Source organism: Leuciscus leuciscus (genome assembly GCF_965113295.1).
Source record: "Leuciscus leuciscus genome assembly, chromosome: 20".
NCBI classification, from domain to species: domain Eukaryota; kingdom Metazoa; phylum Chordata; class Actinopteri; order Cypriniformes; family Leuciscidae; genus Leuciscus; species Leuciscus leuciscus.
In genome coordinates, this window is record NC_138744.1 from 34,938,299 (window position 1) to 34,952,323 (window position 14,025).

The 14,025-nt window shown below is 37.8% G+C and overlaps 1 protein-coding gene across 2 annotated transcripts in view; it reads left to right on the top strand.

The window, feature by feature from the left end:
- The window catches only part of ubr5 (ubiquitin protein ligase E3 component n-recognin 5), a 54,145-nt gene extending 40,538 nt beyond the window's left edge, over positions 1-13,607 (top strand). Inside the window, exons 41-58 of one of the 2 annotated variants that reach the window (XM_082149214.1) lie at positions 266-499; positions 1,467-1,540; positions 1,646-1,818; positions 1,911-2,024; positions 3,285-3,502; positions 3,584-3,704; positions 4,497-4,842; positions 5,075-5,162; positions 5,743-5,887; positions 5,979-6,109; positions 6,827-6,887; positions 7,089-7,267; positions 7,356-7,440; positions 8,067-8,222; positions 8,305-8,418; positions 9,170-9,314; positions 12,713-12,798; positions 12,886-13,607. In XM_082149214.1, the coding sequence (XP_082005340.1) occupies positions 266-499; positions 1,467-1,540; positions 1,646-1,818; positions 1,911-2,024; positions 3,285-3,502; positions 3,584-3,704; positions 4,497-4,842; positions 5,075-5,162; positions 5,743-5,887; positions 5,979-6,109; positions 6,827-6,887; positions 7,089-7,267; positions 7,356-7,440; positions 8,067-8,222; positions 8,305-8,418; positions 9,170-9,314; positions 12,713-12,798; positions 12,886-13,098 (2,683 nt within the window). In that variant the 3' untranslated portion in view covers positions 13,099-13,607. The remainder of the gene's footprint in view (positions 1-265; positions 500-1,466; positions 1,541-1,645; positions 1,819-1,910; positions 2,025-3,284; positions 3,503-3,583; positions 3,705-4,496; positions 4,843-5,074; positions 5,163-5,742; positions 5,888-5,978; positions 6,110-6,826; positions 6,888-7,088; positions 7,268-7,355; positions 7,441-8,066; positions 8,223-8,304; positions 8,419-9,169; positions 9,315-12,712; positions 12,799-12,885) is intronic. The other variant, XM_082149215.1, reaches the window with a different exon arrangement.
- Positions 13,608-14,025: the final 418 nt, after the last annotated feature.

Below are 14,025 nucleotides of genomic sequence, written 5' to 3' on the forward strand. Positions count from 1 at the left end.
TTGTTTTCACCCCTCCTTTTTCAACACCTAAAAGGTTTTAAAAAAACACAAAGGGGTTGTTTCTGATGTATTTTATGTTTTAGAATAAAACATGAATATATCTTGAGATTGTGTTCATCACAGACCTTATTTCAGGCATTTATCAAACAACACATTGTCTTCAGGTTGATGGAACCGTAAGTCGTTTCTGGGTTTTGGTCTGCAAAACTATGTAATCCCTGCAGCACTCTATTGTCATCTAATAATTTCATACTTTGTGCTACAGGCGCGCCGCAACACTTTTGACTGCTCGTCAGGGGATGATGTCGGCACGAGGAGACTTCCTGAACTACGCCCTGTCTCTGATGCGTTCCCATAATGACGAGCATTCAGACGTTCTGCCTGTGCTGGACGTGTGTTCGCTCAAACACGTGGCCTACGTCTTCCAGGCCCTCATCTACTGGATTAAAGCCATGAATCTCCAGACGACACTCGACACCACTCAGATTGACAGGAAGAGGTAAACTATCCATATTATCATTTTAGCAGTTATATTTAATTTGGATGATTATAGCTTAAAGGGGTGGTTTATTATTTCACTTTTTTAACTTTAGTTAGTGTGTAATGTTGCTGTTTGAGCATAAACAACATCTGCAAAGCTACAACGCTCAAAGCAAAGGGAGATAATTGCTTTTAAAGAAATCACTTTTTAATGACTACAACAAACGGCTGGTAGAGACTACACAACATTCCTCCCGGGTTAGTGACATCACCAACCCTAAAATTTACATAAACCCCGCCCCCGGAACACGATTTATAGATTATCAAGACAGAATATGCTAATTAATGACTCGAAGACAACTATACATAAGCTGCATAAATTCATCAACTAACCGTTCAGAAATGTTGTCACTTCTTCTTGAGTCTCTCCATCATTGTCTGAATCCGGTGTGAACATAAAAGGCTAAACGTTTTTGAGATTTTCAGTGCATGTCTGTGTGAGTGCAAGCTGTTGTAGCTCCGCCCCCTGTGCGGGGAGCAGCAGCTCATTTGCATTTAAAGGAACAGACACAAAACGGTGCGTTTATGCTCACCATCAAAAATGGACAACTTTAACATGCTATATAAAAATATCTGTGGGGTATTTTGAGCTAAAACTTCACATACACACTCTGGGGACATCAAAGACTTATTTTACATTTTGTAAAAAGAGCATTATACCACCCCTTTAAAGCCATCTTTTCTTTTTGTTGTTGCTGCTTTGAACTGGTTTAAAAGGGTTAACTATGGGTTGTGATTTTCGACTAGTGAAACTGACTATTTATCTGAAAAACATTTTATGTAATTTTTTTTTTTTAATGTTAGCACACCCACTAGTTGATGTTGATTTTAATTTTATGATTCCAAGCCATCAGTATTGGAGATGCCCAGCCTTAGTGTGAGCTGCTGTTGTGAGATTTCTAAATGCTTCTTTCATCCGACTTCAGGAATCGTGAACTGCTTGAACTCGGCCTGGACAACGAGGACTCTGAACACGAGAATGATGAGGACACCAATCAGAGTGAGTTCAGCATGAAAATGTGTTAAAGCTGTTGACATGTTAATTAAATTCTGCGCTGGTTTCCTGCTGTCAAATCAAACCTCTTTGTTACTCTTGACTGCACAGGCTCCACCCTGCAGGATAAGGATGAGGAGCCAGTACCCGCTGAGACCGGACAGCACCATCCGTTTTTCCGCCGCTCTGACTCCATGACCTTCCTAGGATGCATCCCTCCTAATCCTTTTGAAGTACCTCTCGCTGAGGCCATTCCTCTGGCTGACCAGCCACATCTCCTGCAGGTCAGTGATGCCCTGTACCTGCATTTCACTTCTTCTATTAGAGGTGCAGATGGTTGAGTTTAACACTGCTGTTTTTCCTCTTCATCTCACAGCCCAATGCCAGAAAGGAGGACTTGTTTGGACGGCCAAGTCAGGGTCTCTATTCATCCTCGTACATGGCCAGTAAGGGCCTCACGGATCTGACTGTGGACATGAATTGTTTGCAGGTAAACATACTTTCTCACAGTACTGAAAATTGGTGAGTTGTTTTTTAGTTTTTTTCAGTATTAAAAACTGATTTTAAATAGATTTCTGTAAATATAATTTTTCTGAGAGTTTTTAAACTGACAAATAATGGTTTTAAGTGATGATACATTGCATTGTGCCATTTCAAGCTAAATTCACCCTAGTTTTATTTTATTTTAATGTTTATTTACTTTTTTAGTTTTACTTTTATTTTGTTTCAGTCATTTATTTTAAATAAATACAATTATTTTTATTTATTATAAATATACATTTTATTTAACACATATAGTTATATATAAACTCGTGTTGTCAATTTAATGTGTTCATTTAATTAATTAGTTCTGGAAAAATAACGCGTTAAAATTATTTAACTCGCCCGCCCCAGACCTATGCAAGTCATCTTGCATTTCATATAGTTGATTGGTGACAAACATGATGCAGGGCAACAACTCTATAGAATGCAGTTATATGCCTAAAGCCAGGGCAGAACTGTTGTGCATCTCCGAGCAACACACAGCGGTGTTTCGTTTCTGGATGATTATGCATTTTGAGCTAATCAGTCATTAAGAGAGCCATTTACTTGATTCCTGAATTAATCAGCTGTTTAGAACAAATTGGATGAATGAATAATGACTCCATTACCTACTCATTTAGACATTTACCACAACCTTCTGACAGTTTTAGTTTCTTATTTGGAGTATAATTTCTTAGAAATAAAAAATAAATCCTATTTTGGGGATAGTTTGCCAAAAAAATTATTTTTATTTACATTTACTCACCCTCATGTCGTTTCAAACATGACTTTCTTTCTTCTGTGGAACATTTAAAGAAGATATTTTGAATAATGTTGGGAACCAAACTGTTTTGCTCTGTAAATATATCTAAATACCAATTCAGAGGCAGCTTCTGAAGAAAAAGAAAAAGGCAGTTGAATGAAATAAAATATTACTTTTTTTTAATGTCTATTTGATGCTTTTCTCGTTTAACACAATAATGACTTTAAATTATCTTTTGGGAGTAATTTCTCAACCAAATTTAATGTGCAATTAATTTGCGTTTAATTAATTGGCACATCATGTAATTAAAACTAAATATTAAATGCTTGACAGCCCCAATTTAAACACAAACTGATGTTAAATAATTCCTCGTGCGGTCAAAAAACGCTTCTCTGATCAGGTCTCAACAATGAGCAATAAAGCAATATTTTTACAATATTGTATTATGGGTAATTCTCATCCCAGATTCTACCCACAAAGATGTCGTATTCGGCGAACATGAAGAACGTGATGAGTATGGAGTCTCGGCAGAGGGGTGGCGAGGAGCAGTCGACTGCGGAGCAGGACATGGATGCATCAAAACCAGGCCCTTCACCCCATGATCTGGCAGCCCAGTTAAAGAGCAGCCTCCTTGCAGAGATTGGTTTGACAGAGAGCGATGGCCCGCCACTTCCCACATTTATGTAAGTAATAATATTTATAGATTCATTAAGGGCTGTGAGTGATGTGATGATTGATTGACGTTTCTTGTTTGTTTCCTCCAGTCCACACTGTAGTTTCATGGGGATGGTGATCTCTCACGACATGCTGCTGGGCCGCTGGCGGCTTTCTTTGGAGCTGTTTGGCCGTGTCTTCATGGAGGACGTGGGAGCAGAACCGGGATCTGTAAGTACAGCTCATTCTTAGCAGATTATTTTCAGAGAAAGCCATTTTGAACAAAAGACTTTGCATTTGCACACTGTGCATGGAAACCATCCGCAGGTCACGTCGCCTTACAGTATTGAATAACACATTTCCATGGACAAATTGCATATGGAAAATAGCAGAATACGCAGAGTGAGCTGCTGTGGGAAAAGTGCATGACCCATGTTGGCTGAAACCTTAGAAGGCTATTAAGGATTTCAAACTAAAGGCACTCGTCGGCGCATGCATGCGTGTCAAACAGACGAAGCACACTAGAACAGGAGTGCAAAAAGTCTCGACTAAAATATGCATTTTGCTCAAATATTTCTTGTTGCATATAGATTTTGTGCTTTTGTTTTTTTAATCATTTTTAATTTAGTCATTTTAACTTTTGCAAGCACAGTATGCAATAATATTAAGCAGTCGGTTGTTTTTTGGTTTAGAATGTAATGTTTATATTTTAACCCTTTTTTGCACATAATATATAGCATAGCCGATATAGATACATTCACTATATTTATTTTCACATTGTTTGGAAGACAACGTTGGGCAGGATGTGGAATAACTTTTTTTAACTAATGGATTAAAAATGTTTTGTTTTTTAAAACACTTTTTTTTTAATGTATAATCTAATTAATCGATATATTGTTCGAAAATCTGAAAAATGATATTATCAAAATAATTATTAGTTACATCCCTAGAAAAGTTGGTCAATAAAAATGAAAATCGAAAAGAGTTGTTCTATAAATATCTACTTTTCTCTGAACGTTGCAGATCCTGACCGAACTGGGTGGTTTTGAGGTAAAGGAGTCGAAGTTTCGGCGTGAGATGGAGAAGCTGAGGAACCTTCAGTCACGTGATCTGGCCCTGGAGGTGGACCGTGACCGAGAGCAGCTCATCCAGCAGACCATGCGGCAGCTCAATGCCCACTTCGGCCGGCGCTGCACCACTACACCCATGGCTGTGCATCGTGTAAAAGTGACTTTCAAGGATGAACCAGGAGAGGGCAGCGGAGTGGCACGGAGCTTTTACACGGCCATCGCACAGGCTTTCCTGTCCAATGACAAGCTGCCCAATCTGGACTGTGTACAGAGCGTCAGCAAGGGAATGCAGGCCAGCAGTATGTATCAATTTCCTTCTGGTTTTTCTTTTCTTTTTTTGACAGGCAATTTTATGGGATGGTGAATGGTTTTCATTACTTTGTTTTATTTCTTATTTAATTGATTTATTGGCCCTTTTTATTACCCTTTTTTTTTTTCAAGGATAAATGTTTCAGCTGCTGTGTAAATGTGGTGAAAGTTTGCTGGTGTTTTTGAGAAGGTGATGCTCAGGTTTTCTGTGTGTGTTTGCAGATCTTATGCAGCGGCTGAGGAACCGAGACCGTGAGCGTGAGAGGAGGAGCGGAGGACTGAGAGCTGCATCCAGACGAGACCGTGACAGGTGACTTTACCTGAGCCTTATATATCAAATATTCATGATGTATGTTCTGGCAAAACAAGCTTAAGTAATTTTTTTTTTTTTTTTTTAACCCCGAAAAAGAATGATAAAATTCATTATTGTTTAAAAATCATAATCTTTCATGGTGTAATTTCTGGCAAATTAAGTTTAAGCAACATTCATTTAAAGGATTATAAAAAAAATAAAATTTTGATCCCATTATCTAAAATTATTTGATTCAATTTAATATAAAAAATTTAATATTTAATTAATTTAAATAAAATATAATCTTTTGTGATATATTCATTAAATTTATGGGTATTCTTTAAAAATTCAATTATTTAAAAAATAATAATAATGGTACATTTTATTAAGTGCCTTTTTAGCACCCAGTTTGGCTTGTAATAGAGAAAATAAACAACAAATAAATTTGCTTGTAAAAAATCGGCAATTGGAATCGCCCATGAAAAATCATGATCGGTGCATTCCTAAAAAAAATAAAATTATTTAATAAAATAAAAGATCTAAAGCATTCTTTTTTTTACATTCTTTTTTATTTTATTTTTATTTTTATTTTTTGCAGGGACTCAAGGAGACAGCTGTCAATTGACACACGGCCGTTCAGACCCGCATCAGAAGGGAACCCCAGTGATGAACCGGAGCCGCTGCCGGCTCACAGACAGGCTCTAGGAGAGAGACTGTACCCACGAGTGCACGCCATGCAGCCGGTACAAACCAGTACAACCATCAGCAAATGTGGCTTTTGAAAAGATGATTTAGTGTGTGATATGCATTTATGTGGTGTGCTTTTCTCTACAGGCATTTGCCAGTAAAATCACAGGGATGCTGTTGGAACTCTCTCCTGCTCAGCTGCTGCTGCTCCTGGCCAGTGAAGACTCGCTCAGAGCTCGTGTGGAAGAGGCCATGGAGCTCCTCATAACTCACGGAAGGTGAATAATCTCACGCCCCCCTGTCAAGAAAACAGCTATTTATGCCTTAAGTGAAAGTTGAGAAAGAAAATGCATGTGTAACAGTATATTGGATCTGTGCATTCGGTTTTTAAGTGACAGCAGCCTAAAACCTGCTGTTGTCTGTCATTTAATGTTAATCAAATTACAAAAGAAAGGAAAAATCTCTCATTGCTCTTGATTGAATCACTTTTGTAACTTTTTGTAACTGAAGACTATGCAGTTTTTTTTATACATTTGATTTCTTAATACGTTTATGTAGGATTTCTTATTTCTAGTGCTTATTGCATTTCAGCTAGGTCTTTCATTTGTGTCTTTGTTCTGTTGTTTGAGTTATTATAGTATTTAATAATATTAAATACATATTTTACTAGTATTTAAATAAAATATGAATTATAAAATGTAATTATGTAAATTACATAATTTATTAAATTATATACAAGACATATTTAACATTATATTTATTAATTTAAAAAGTAATGATACAATTACATATTAAATATTATTAAATGTATTTAATAAATACTGTAGTAATTGCTTATTAAATATATTTGTTATAATATATGTATGTGTGTGTGTGTGTATATGTATATATATATATATATATATATATAAATAATATATAGATTTTGTGGTATAATATACCTAGACTTTTTTGCTGATAGTGGAGTATTTTATGAGCTTCTCTCTCTTGCACAGGGAAAATGGCGCTGACAGTATACTGGACCTCGGCCTCCTCGACACTCCTGAAAAAGCACAAGTATGTTGTGTCTAAAACTCTAAAGGCTCTTTTCTTGTTCTTTGCATCAGCTTAGATTCAGGGTGCAACTCATCATTTTGTGCTGAATAGTTTTTGCATGCATATTGTGCATGAGTTGATCTATATAGTTCTTTGGAGATTAAAGAAGTTCTTTGTTGCACCCATGATCTGTTTTTAATTGTAATTTCCACATTCCACCAGCAGGAGAACCGAAAGAGGCACGGTTCCACCCGCAGCGTGGTTGATATGGAGCTGGACGACCCTGATGACGGGGATGATAATGCACCTCTCTTTTACCAACCCGGCAAGAGGGGCTTTTACTCGCCCCGTCCAGGCAAGAACACTGAGGCCAGGCTCAACTGCTTCCGTAACATCGGCAGGTACGAGACACATGTTCACTTAAACATCTGTGAGAGAATGAACCACCAGCTCTTACTAATATCCCTGATTCTTTTCTTCTGCCTGCAGGATACTTGGGTTATGTCTGTTACAGAATGAACTCTGCCCCATCACACTCAACAGACACGTCATCAAGGTGTTGCTCGGCAGGAAGGTGAATATCTACATGTTAATAACTTCTGTAATAGCGATATCCTGCATTGATCTGAGGTTAAACCTGTCACTAAGTTAGGGCCCTTTAAAATCTGTTTTATTTTTTCCAAAATAACTATCAATATTAAATACTGCACCTTTAATAATCAAAAAGTGTCTAATTAATTGAATTCCTAAATTAACAATTAAATAATTTATCAACATTTTTACAAAAATGGGGCCTATGTATGAAATGTTTTTTTTTTTTTTTTTTTATAAATTCTGGTTTGTCTTGGATTAAATACAAATTTATCAAAAATGGTGGAAATCAAAGGAATAAAATATTAACATTTGAATTCATCTTTTACAATGAAATCAAATGCTGCACAAGTCCACTGATAATTTTAAAACTTTAAAAATGTCATTATTATTTTCACTTTGAGAAGTACATACAACTGCGTGTCACGAGCTTGAGTGTGTAGTAGACAAAACTGCACTCGTTCACCGAGACGTGCAGAACATGCAGACCTCGTTTTTAAACAATGTGAACAGCTGTACAGCCCTACTTTTGATTTACTTATCCACAATTTGCCCAAATTCCGTGACCTTTTCTGACTGGATTTCGCTATTCTGTCTCTTGTGCTGCAGGTGAACTGGCACGACTTCGCTTTCTTCGACCCGGTGATGTACGAGAGCTTGCGACAGCTGATTCGACACTCTCAAACCGAGGAGGCAGAGGCTGTGTTTGCGGCAATGGACCTCGCCTTCGCTATTGACCTCTGCAAGGAGGAAGGAGCAGGACAGGTAATGGCTACATTTCCCTTTTGTGTTTGCATTAGGGTTCAGTGTTTGCACATGTCTGAATGTTTTTCTGTTGGATCTGCAGGTGGAGCTCCTGGCCGGTGGGGTCAACATGCCTGTGACTCCTCTGAACGTTTACGAGTACGTGAGGAGATACGCAGAGCACAGGATGCTGGTGGTGGCAGAACAGCCTCTGCATGTGAGTGCACTTAACTTTTGAGTCACCTACCCTGATTTTTAGGACTCAGAGAGCCAGACTTTGACTATGTGGTCCAAATCACGGCTCATTTTGAAGCTTACTGGTTTTGCATCTTCTTAATTTTGGTCTGGGGTTAGCAGAGGTTACTTTCAGATTGTGACCATTATGTGCTTAAATGATGGTGGCTAGGGACAAAACGCTACACAAAAATGCCAGTAAAGGTATTACCCGTCCAGTTTCCCCCCGGGCAAGGAGAAGGTTGTCATCAGCACTAAAGCAAATATAATGAATGATGAGAAACAAAAATGGCAAAAAACAAAACGAGATGACAAAAACTGTACAAAGTAAGAATGAAACTGAGCACAAAAAAAAACTAGCAAAAAGGGCAGATTAACACGACATAAAGTAGGGGAACAGGAGAGCAAAGATTGTCTGCCTCGCGTTAATCCTGTCACTATTTTAAACGCTGACGGTAGACAGGATTGGCAGCGGAGACCGTGTTAACAGTGATAGGCAGCTTCCCGAACCAATAGCAGTCCCGAGGGGTTGAGCCTAAGAAATTGACAGCGAGGGAGAAAAAGAGGGCAAAACACATCCAAAAAGCGACTTGCATTGCATTCAAGCAGAAACATTTTTCAGTTCAGCGTTCCTTTGCGTTGCGTGCATGTTCTTTCGCCACTCACTGAAAGCTCTGTACTCTCTGCCAAAAATAAAGCCATGCACAGATGTAAGTGAAGATGTTGTTTTGCAGGCCATGCGGAAGGGCCTTCTGGATGTGCTTCCAAAGAATGCCCTGGAGGACCTGACGGCGGAGGACTTCAGATTGCTGGTCAACGGCTGTGGAGAAGTCAACGTCCAGATGCTCATTAGTTTCACCTCTTTCAATGATGAATCAGGTACATAAAGCCTCGCTCAGACTGTCAGCCCAAATCCGATTTTTGTGCATATCTGATCATATTTAGCAAGTGTGAATGGAAAAAAATTACTTGAAATGCAAATCCATTTTTTGAGTTACATTTCATATGTGACCATGGACCACAAAACCAGTCACATGGGTCAATTTTTTTTTTATTGAGATGTATACATCACATGAAAGCTGCATAAATAAGCGTTCCATTGATGTATGGTTCGTTAGGATAGGATAATGTTTGGCTGAGATGCAACTATTTGAACATCTGGAATCTTGAAGGTGCAAAAAAAAAATCGAAAAATTTAGAATGTCACCTTTAAAATTGTCCATTTATGTTCCAATTGTGCTGCATCCACTCACAAAAATAAATGTTGTATATATTTACAGTAGGAAAATTACAAAATATCTTCATGGAACAGGATCTTTACCTAATATCCTAATGATTTTTGGCATAAAAGAAAAATCTATCCTTTTGACCCATACAATGTATTGTTGGCTTTTGCCACAAATATACCTGTGCGACTTATGGCTGGTTTTGTGGTCCAGGGTCACATATGTGGTTTGAAATCAAATTGCATTTCTGGAAATCTGTTCCAGCTCTAATCTGATTATAGATTGCTATCTAAATTCAAATTGCCATCATGAAAGTAGTTTGCCACTTTGTCATGTCACGTAAAATGTAAACATGTTAGATGTTGTTATAGGAAACATGCTGAAAGTCGCTGCAGAAACAAGGTTGTGTTGTTGCAAAGTGCCGGTCGAGCAGAAAATTACAATACGGTGGATGCATAAAATTTTGAGACTGGTGGAGACGACAGCACGGAACAAAGCCGTGCTAACCAGCCTCCTCCGTTTCTGCCGCTGCCTCAGAAGATGTAGTAGTCAGCGCAGCGGCTACACATTGTCATGTTGTAAATAAGACGAAACATCTACCTCTGCAAGCCTACCTCAAACATGGCTTGTCATTTGAAAAGTTAGTAGAACGAGCGGCCATGTAAAGTGGCTAACGTTAGCCTAACATTAACCTAGATACATGTGCTCTAATATTAGGGGCAAATCCAAGTGTTCGTGTGGAAGCTAAATTAGTAGCGCTCACTGCACGACATGTTTAACTCAACGTTCATTTCTCTCTATAGGCACGTCCAGAGATGACGAGCCAGTGTCGTCAACCTCAACTTTGCAGCCGACACTTACTCAAAAAACACTAGTTTATTAAATTTGTTAAAATGTTCAGACAGTCTCCTTTGTTTTTTTCCGATACATTCATAATCGTTACTTTTGCCAGTGCAAGCAAGCTTTATTAGCGGTTTAGCACTTAATTTATATTTTAAGGCTCAATATTAAGGTTTGCATTTCTCTGTAATGTAGAGCAATGTTAGTAATGTTAATATTCTTTCTTAGCCTTGAAACTCAAACCATGTTGTTTGCGCCTCCAAACATCAGGCATCTGCCTCTGAATGCAAGATTACATGACAGTGTTTATTGCGTTTGATCTGTTCTCTGATGCGCAAGTCATTTATTTATTTTTTTGTCTGAAATAAATTCACAGACTTCCCGTTGCAGCAACTTAAAAAAAGAAAAATAATGTATTACTGATATGCGCCGATGACCATGAAGTGATGATTTTTCTCTCTCTCTTGAAGACATGGGATTGGAAATGCTGCTTTATTTGCAAATGTTTTATGAGATATTCCAGTTTTGGAGCGTAGCATGGAAATGGCTATTGACTGTTAAGCATATTTTAGCCTGTTTCTATTATATTAGGCAACAATTTGAATCAGAAATTTTGTTACTGGACATTTTCCAAGAACATTTTCCATCGAATATCAAACTGAAGGTTCTTATATAATTGCTATATTTTTTTTATTGTTGTAAAAAAATTTGGTTAAATTGTTTTCTATAATTGTGTATAACTTTGTATGTAGTTTTATTAGGGGCCAAGCACCAATTGTAATCTTTGGCATTATTATTATTATTATTCTGCTTCCTTTCCTTTCTTCTTCTTCCGCTCTTGAGTCTATGGCAGCGCATAGAACCGCTTGTGGGAAAGTTATGAAATCTGGCACACAGATAGAGGACAGTCCGGACATAAACCACAGCAGTTTTGGAGTCTAACTCGATCCCTCTAACACCACTAACTGTTCACAGTTTCACTTACGTTTATGCTAATAACTTTTGAACCTTAAGGCTAGAAACAAAATTCTAATTTCCTCTTATTCCTTGTCTCAAGACGATTCGATTCGACATTTAATTTTCCGTCATGAAATTTACTACTTTCTCAAACTCCTCCTGGGCCGTTCATCCAATTTTCACGAAAATTTAACTAGATCATCTTTAGACCATGCCAACAAAGTTACGTAATTTAAAACCGTTATTGAATAACGTGTGAACGAATTTGACGAAGAGTATGCCAAAATGGATGTGAGGCTCTTTAACGCTTTAACATATTCAGTCCAAACTTGGTTTGTGTTATGACAACCATGACCTAAGGCTACCTGCACAGTTTCAGCGCAGTGCCCCCTAGTGGCCTGGAGATATAATAAAACAGTTTTTTTTTTTACATTTTGCTTCTATCTTCTGAACGGTTTGGACAAAACTGTTGTCATTATAGATTTGGTGCAGCATGCCAAGTCCAACGGTTCCTAATTTTCCCATCTAGGCCATTTTGGGTGTCGGCCATCTTGAATTTTGAACATATTGGCGTATTGTTTGAAATACGCCACCTTGAAAAGTTAAAATGAAATTTACAAAAAATGCTAATAACTTTTGATTAAATTAGCTTACTGTAATGAACCTGGTCTTAATGGATTCCTTGGGTCATGCCGAAAACATGGATACCAATTTTGACATAGTTGGGTCAAACTTCCTATATGCCACTTTTATTTTCTTTAAAAAAAAAAGAAACATTTTCAAACTCCTAGACCGCGAGTCCATCAAAATTTAATTGTATCATCTTAAAAAGAAAAAATTCGTATACCGCATCAACAAATTTGATGGCATGATGCAAAAACGACTAAAACGAATGCTTTGGCATATTGACACCAAACTTTGCATGTGTTATTGTCACCTTTGCATGTGTTATGCTCACAGCGCCACCTATTGGTTGAAAATTATATCACATTACTAGTGATTGTTTTAAATTTTTCATGCATTTTGCCTAAAATCATCTTACTATGTCTTTAACTGCTCAAAGTTGATCTGATGACTTATGTGCCGCCTTTGTGCTTGGCCCCTTAATCGCTGCTTGCAGCTATATTTATGATTGTTATAAACAGTAGTTTTTCCATGAAAACATTTTCTGCTTAAATGACATGAAATAAATCAGATCCAATTAATCAAGAGCCTGTAAATCCTTCAATCGTGTTGTTTTGTTTAAACCTCCAGGCGAGAATGCGGAGAAGCTGCTGCAGTTCAAACGCTGGTTTTGGTCCATCGTTGAGAAGATGAGTATGACAGAGAGGCAGGACCTGGTAGGACGTTTCTGCATTTCTTTACTCGGTGTTAATTCACGTATAAAGCGTGCCAGATGTTAAGTCATTCGTGTGTGTCTCCCGCAGGTGTATTTCTGGACGTCCAGCCCGTCTCTGCCGGCCAGTGAAGAAGGTTTCCAGCCCATGCCCTCCATCACCATCCGCCCGCCAGACGACCAGCACCTGCCCACCGCCAACACCTGCATCTCTCGCCTTTACGTGCCACTTTACTCTTCCAAACAGATTCTCAAACAGAAACTTTTACTAGCCATCAAGACCAAGAATTTCGGGTTTGTGTAGTTAAACGAAACTCGTTTAATCGTTGTGTAATATTCTAGTTCCATTTTTGTAGATTTATTTTTTGTCTATACAATTTTATGAAATTTAAAAAAGTGCTGTCGCATCCCCGGCAGTCTGTTTTCTTTTTTTTTTTTTTTGGTCTGCGTTTCAAACGTTGGACGGCTTGTTCTTATTTTTTTGTTTTTGTTTTTTTTATTTCCGTTATCAGAGTATAACGCAACATTCCTGCATTGGCTTTTGTAAAGTTGAAGCCTGCAGCTCCATTGGCTTGAACTGTAACTTCCCGTGACTTTGGCCTGACGGTAAACTGTCCGCCAAACCCCAGCCAAAGATGACAGCAGGAGTATTTAAAGAAAAAGGAAGATTACACTGTGATTTGATTTATTTTTTTTCCTGCCCTAATCATAAATATTACTATCACTGAGAGTTCACTGCTGCCTTTGTGGAAAGTCATTTTTTCTTGTATAGAGGGAGTAGGGAATTTCAAAAATAAACTTGGATGCAAACTAGTGTTGTGGTTCTTCTACATACACGCTTCTGTAACAAAATCTACAAAGTTTTGAATGTGTTTTCAAACCTCACCACAGGAAGACATAGTGGGACACTTTCAAAGTATATTCTGAATACTTGCATACCTTTTACTGTATGTGAAACACAATGCATTATGCAGTGATAAACTAGTAAGCTTTGGTTCTCTCATCACTTTAGGAGTGTCAGTTGTCAATGTTGGAAATAAAATCAGGTAATTTGCATTCAATTTCTGCAGAAAACTCATTCTCTGCAAAGAAAAACCTACAATTTACTAAATTGGGTTGAAAATGCAGCTGTCTATGATAGTTGCATCACACTCGCTGAATTAAACATGCAACGTGGTCATTTTACAATATTGTTTATTACTTTTTCAAACATTTGTTGCACGCTTGAATA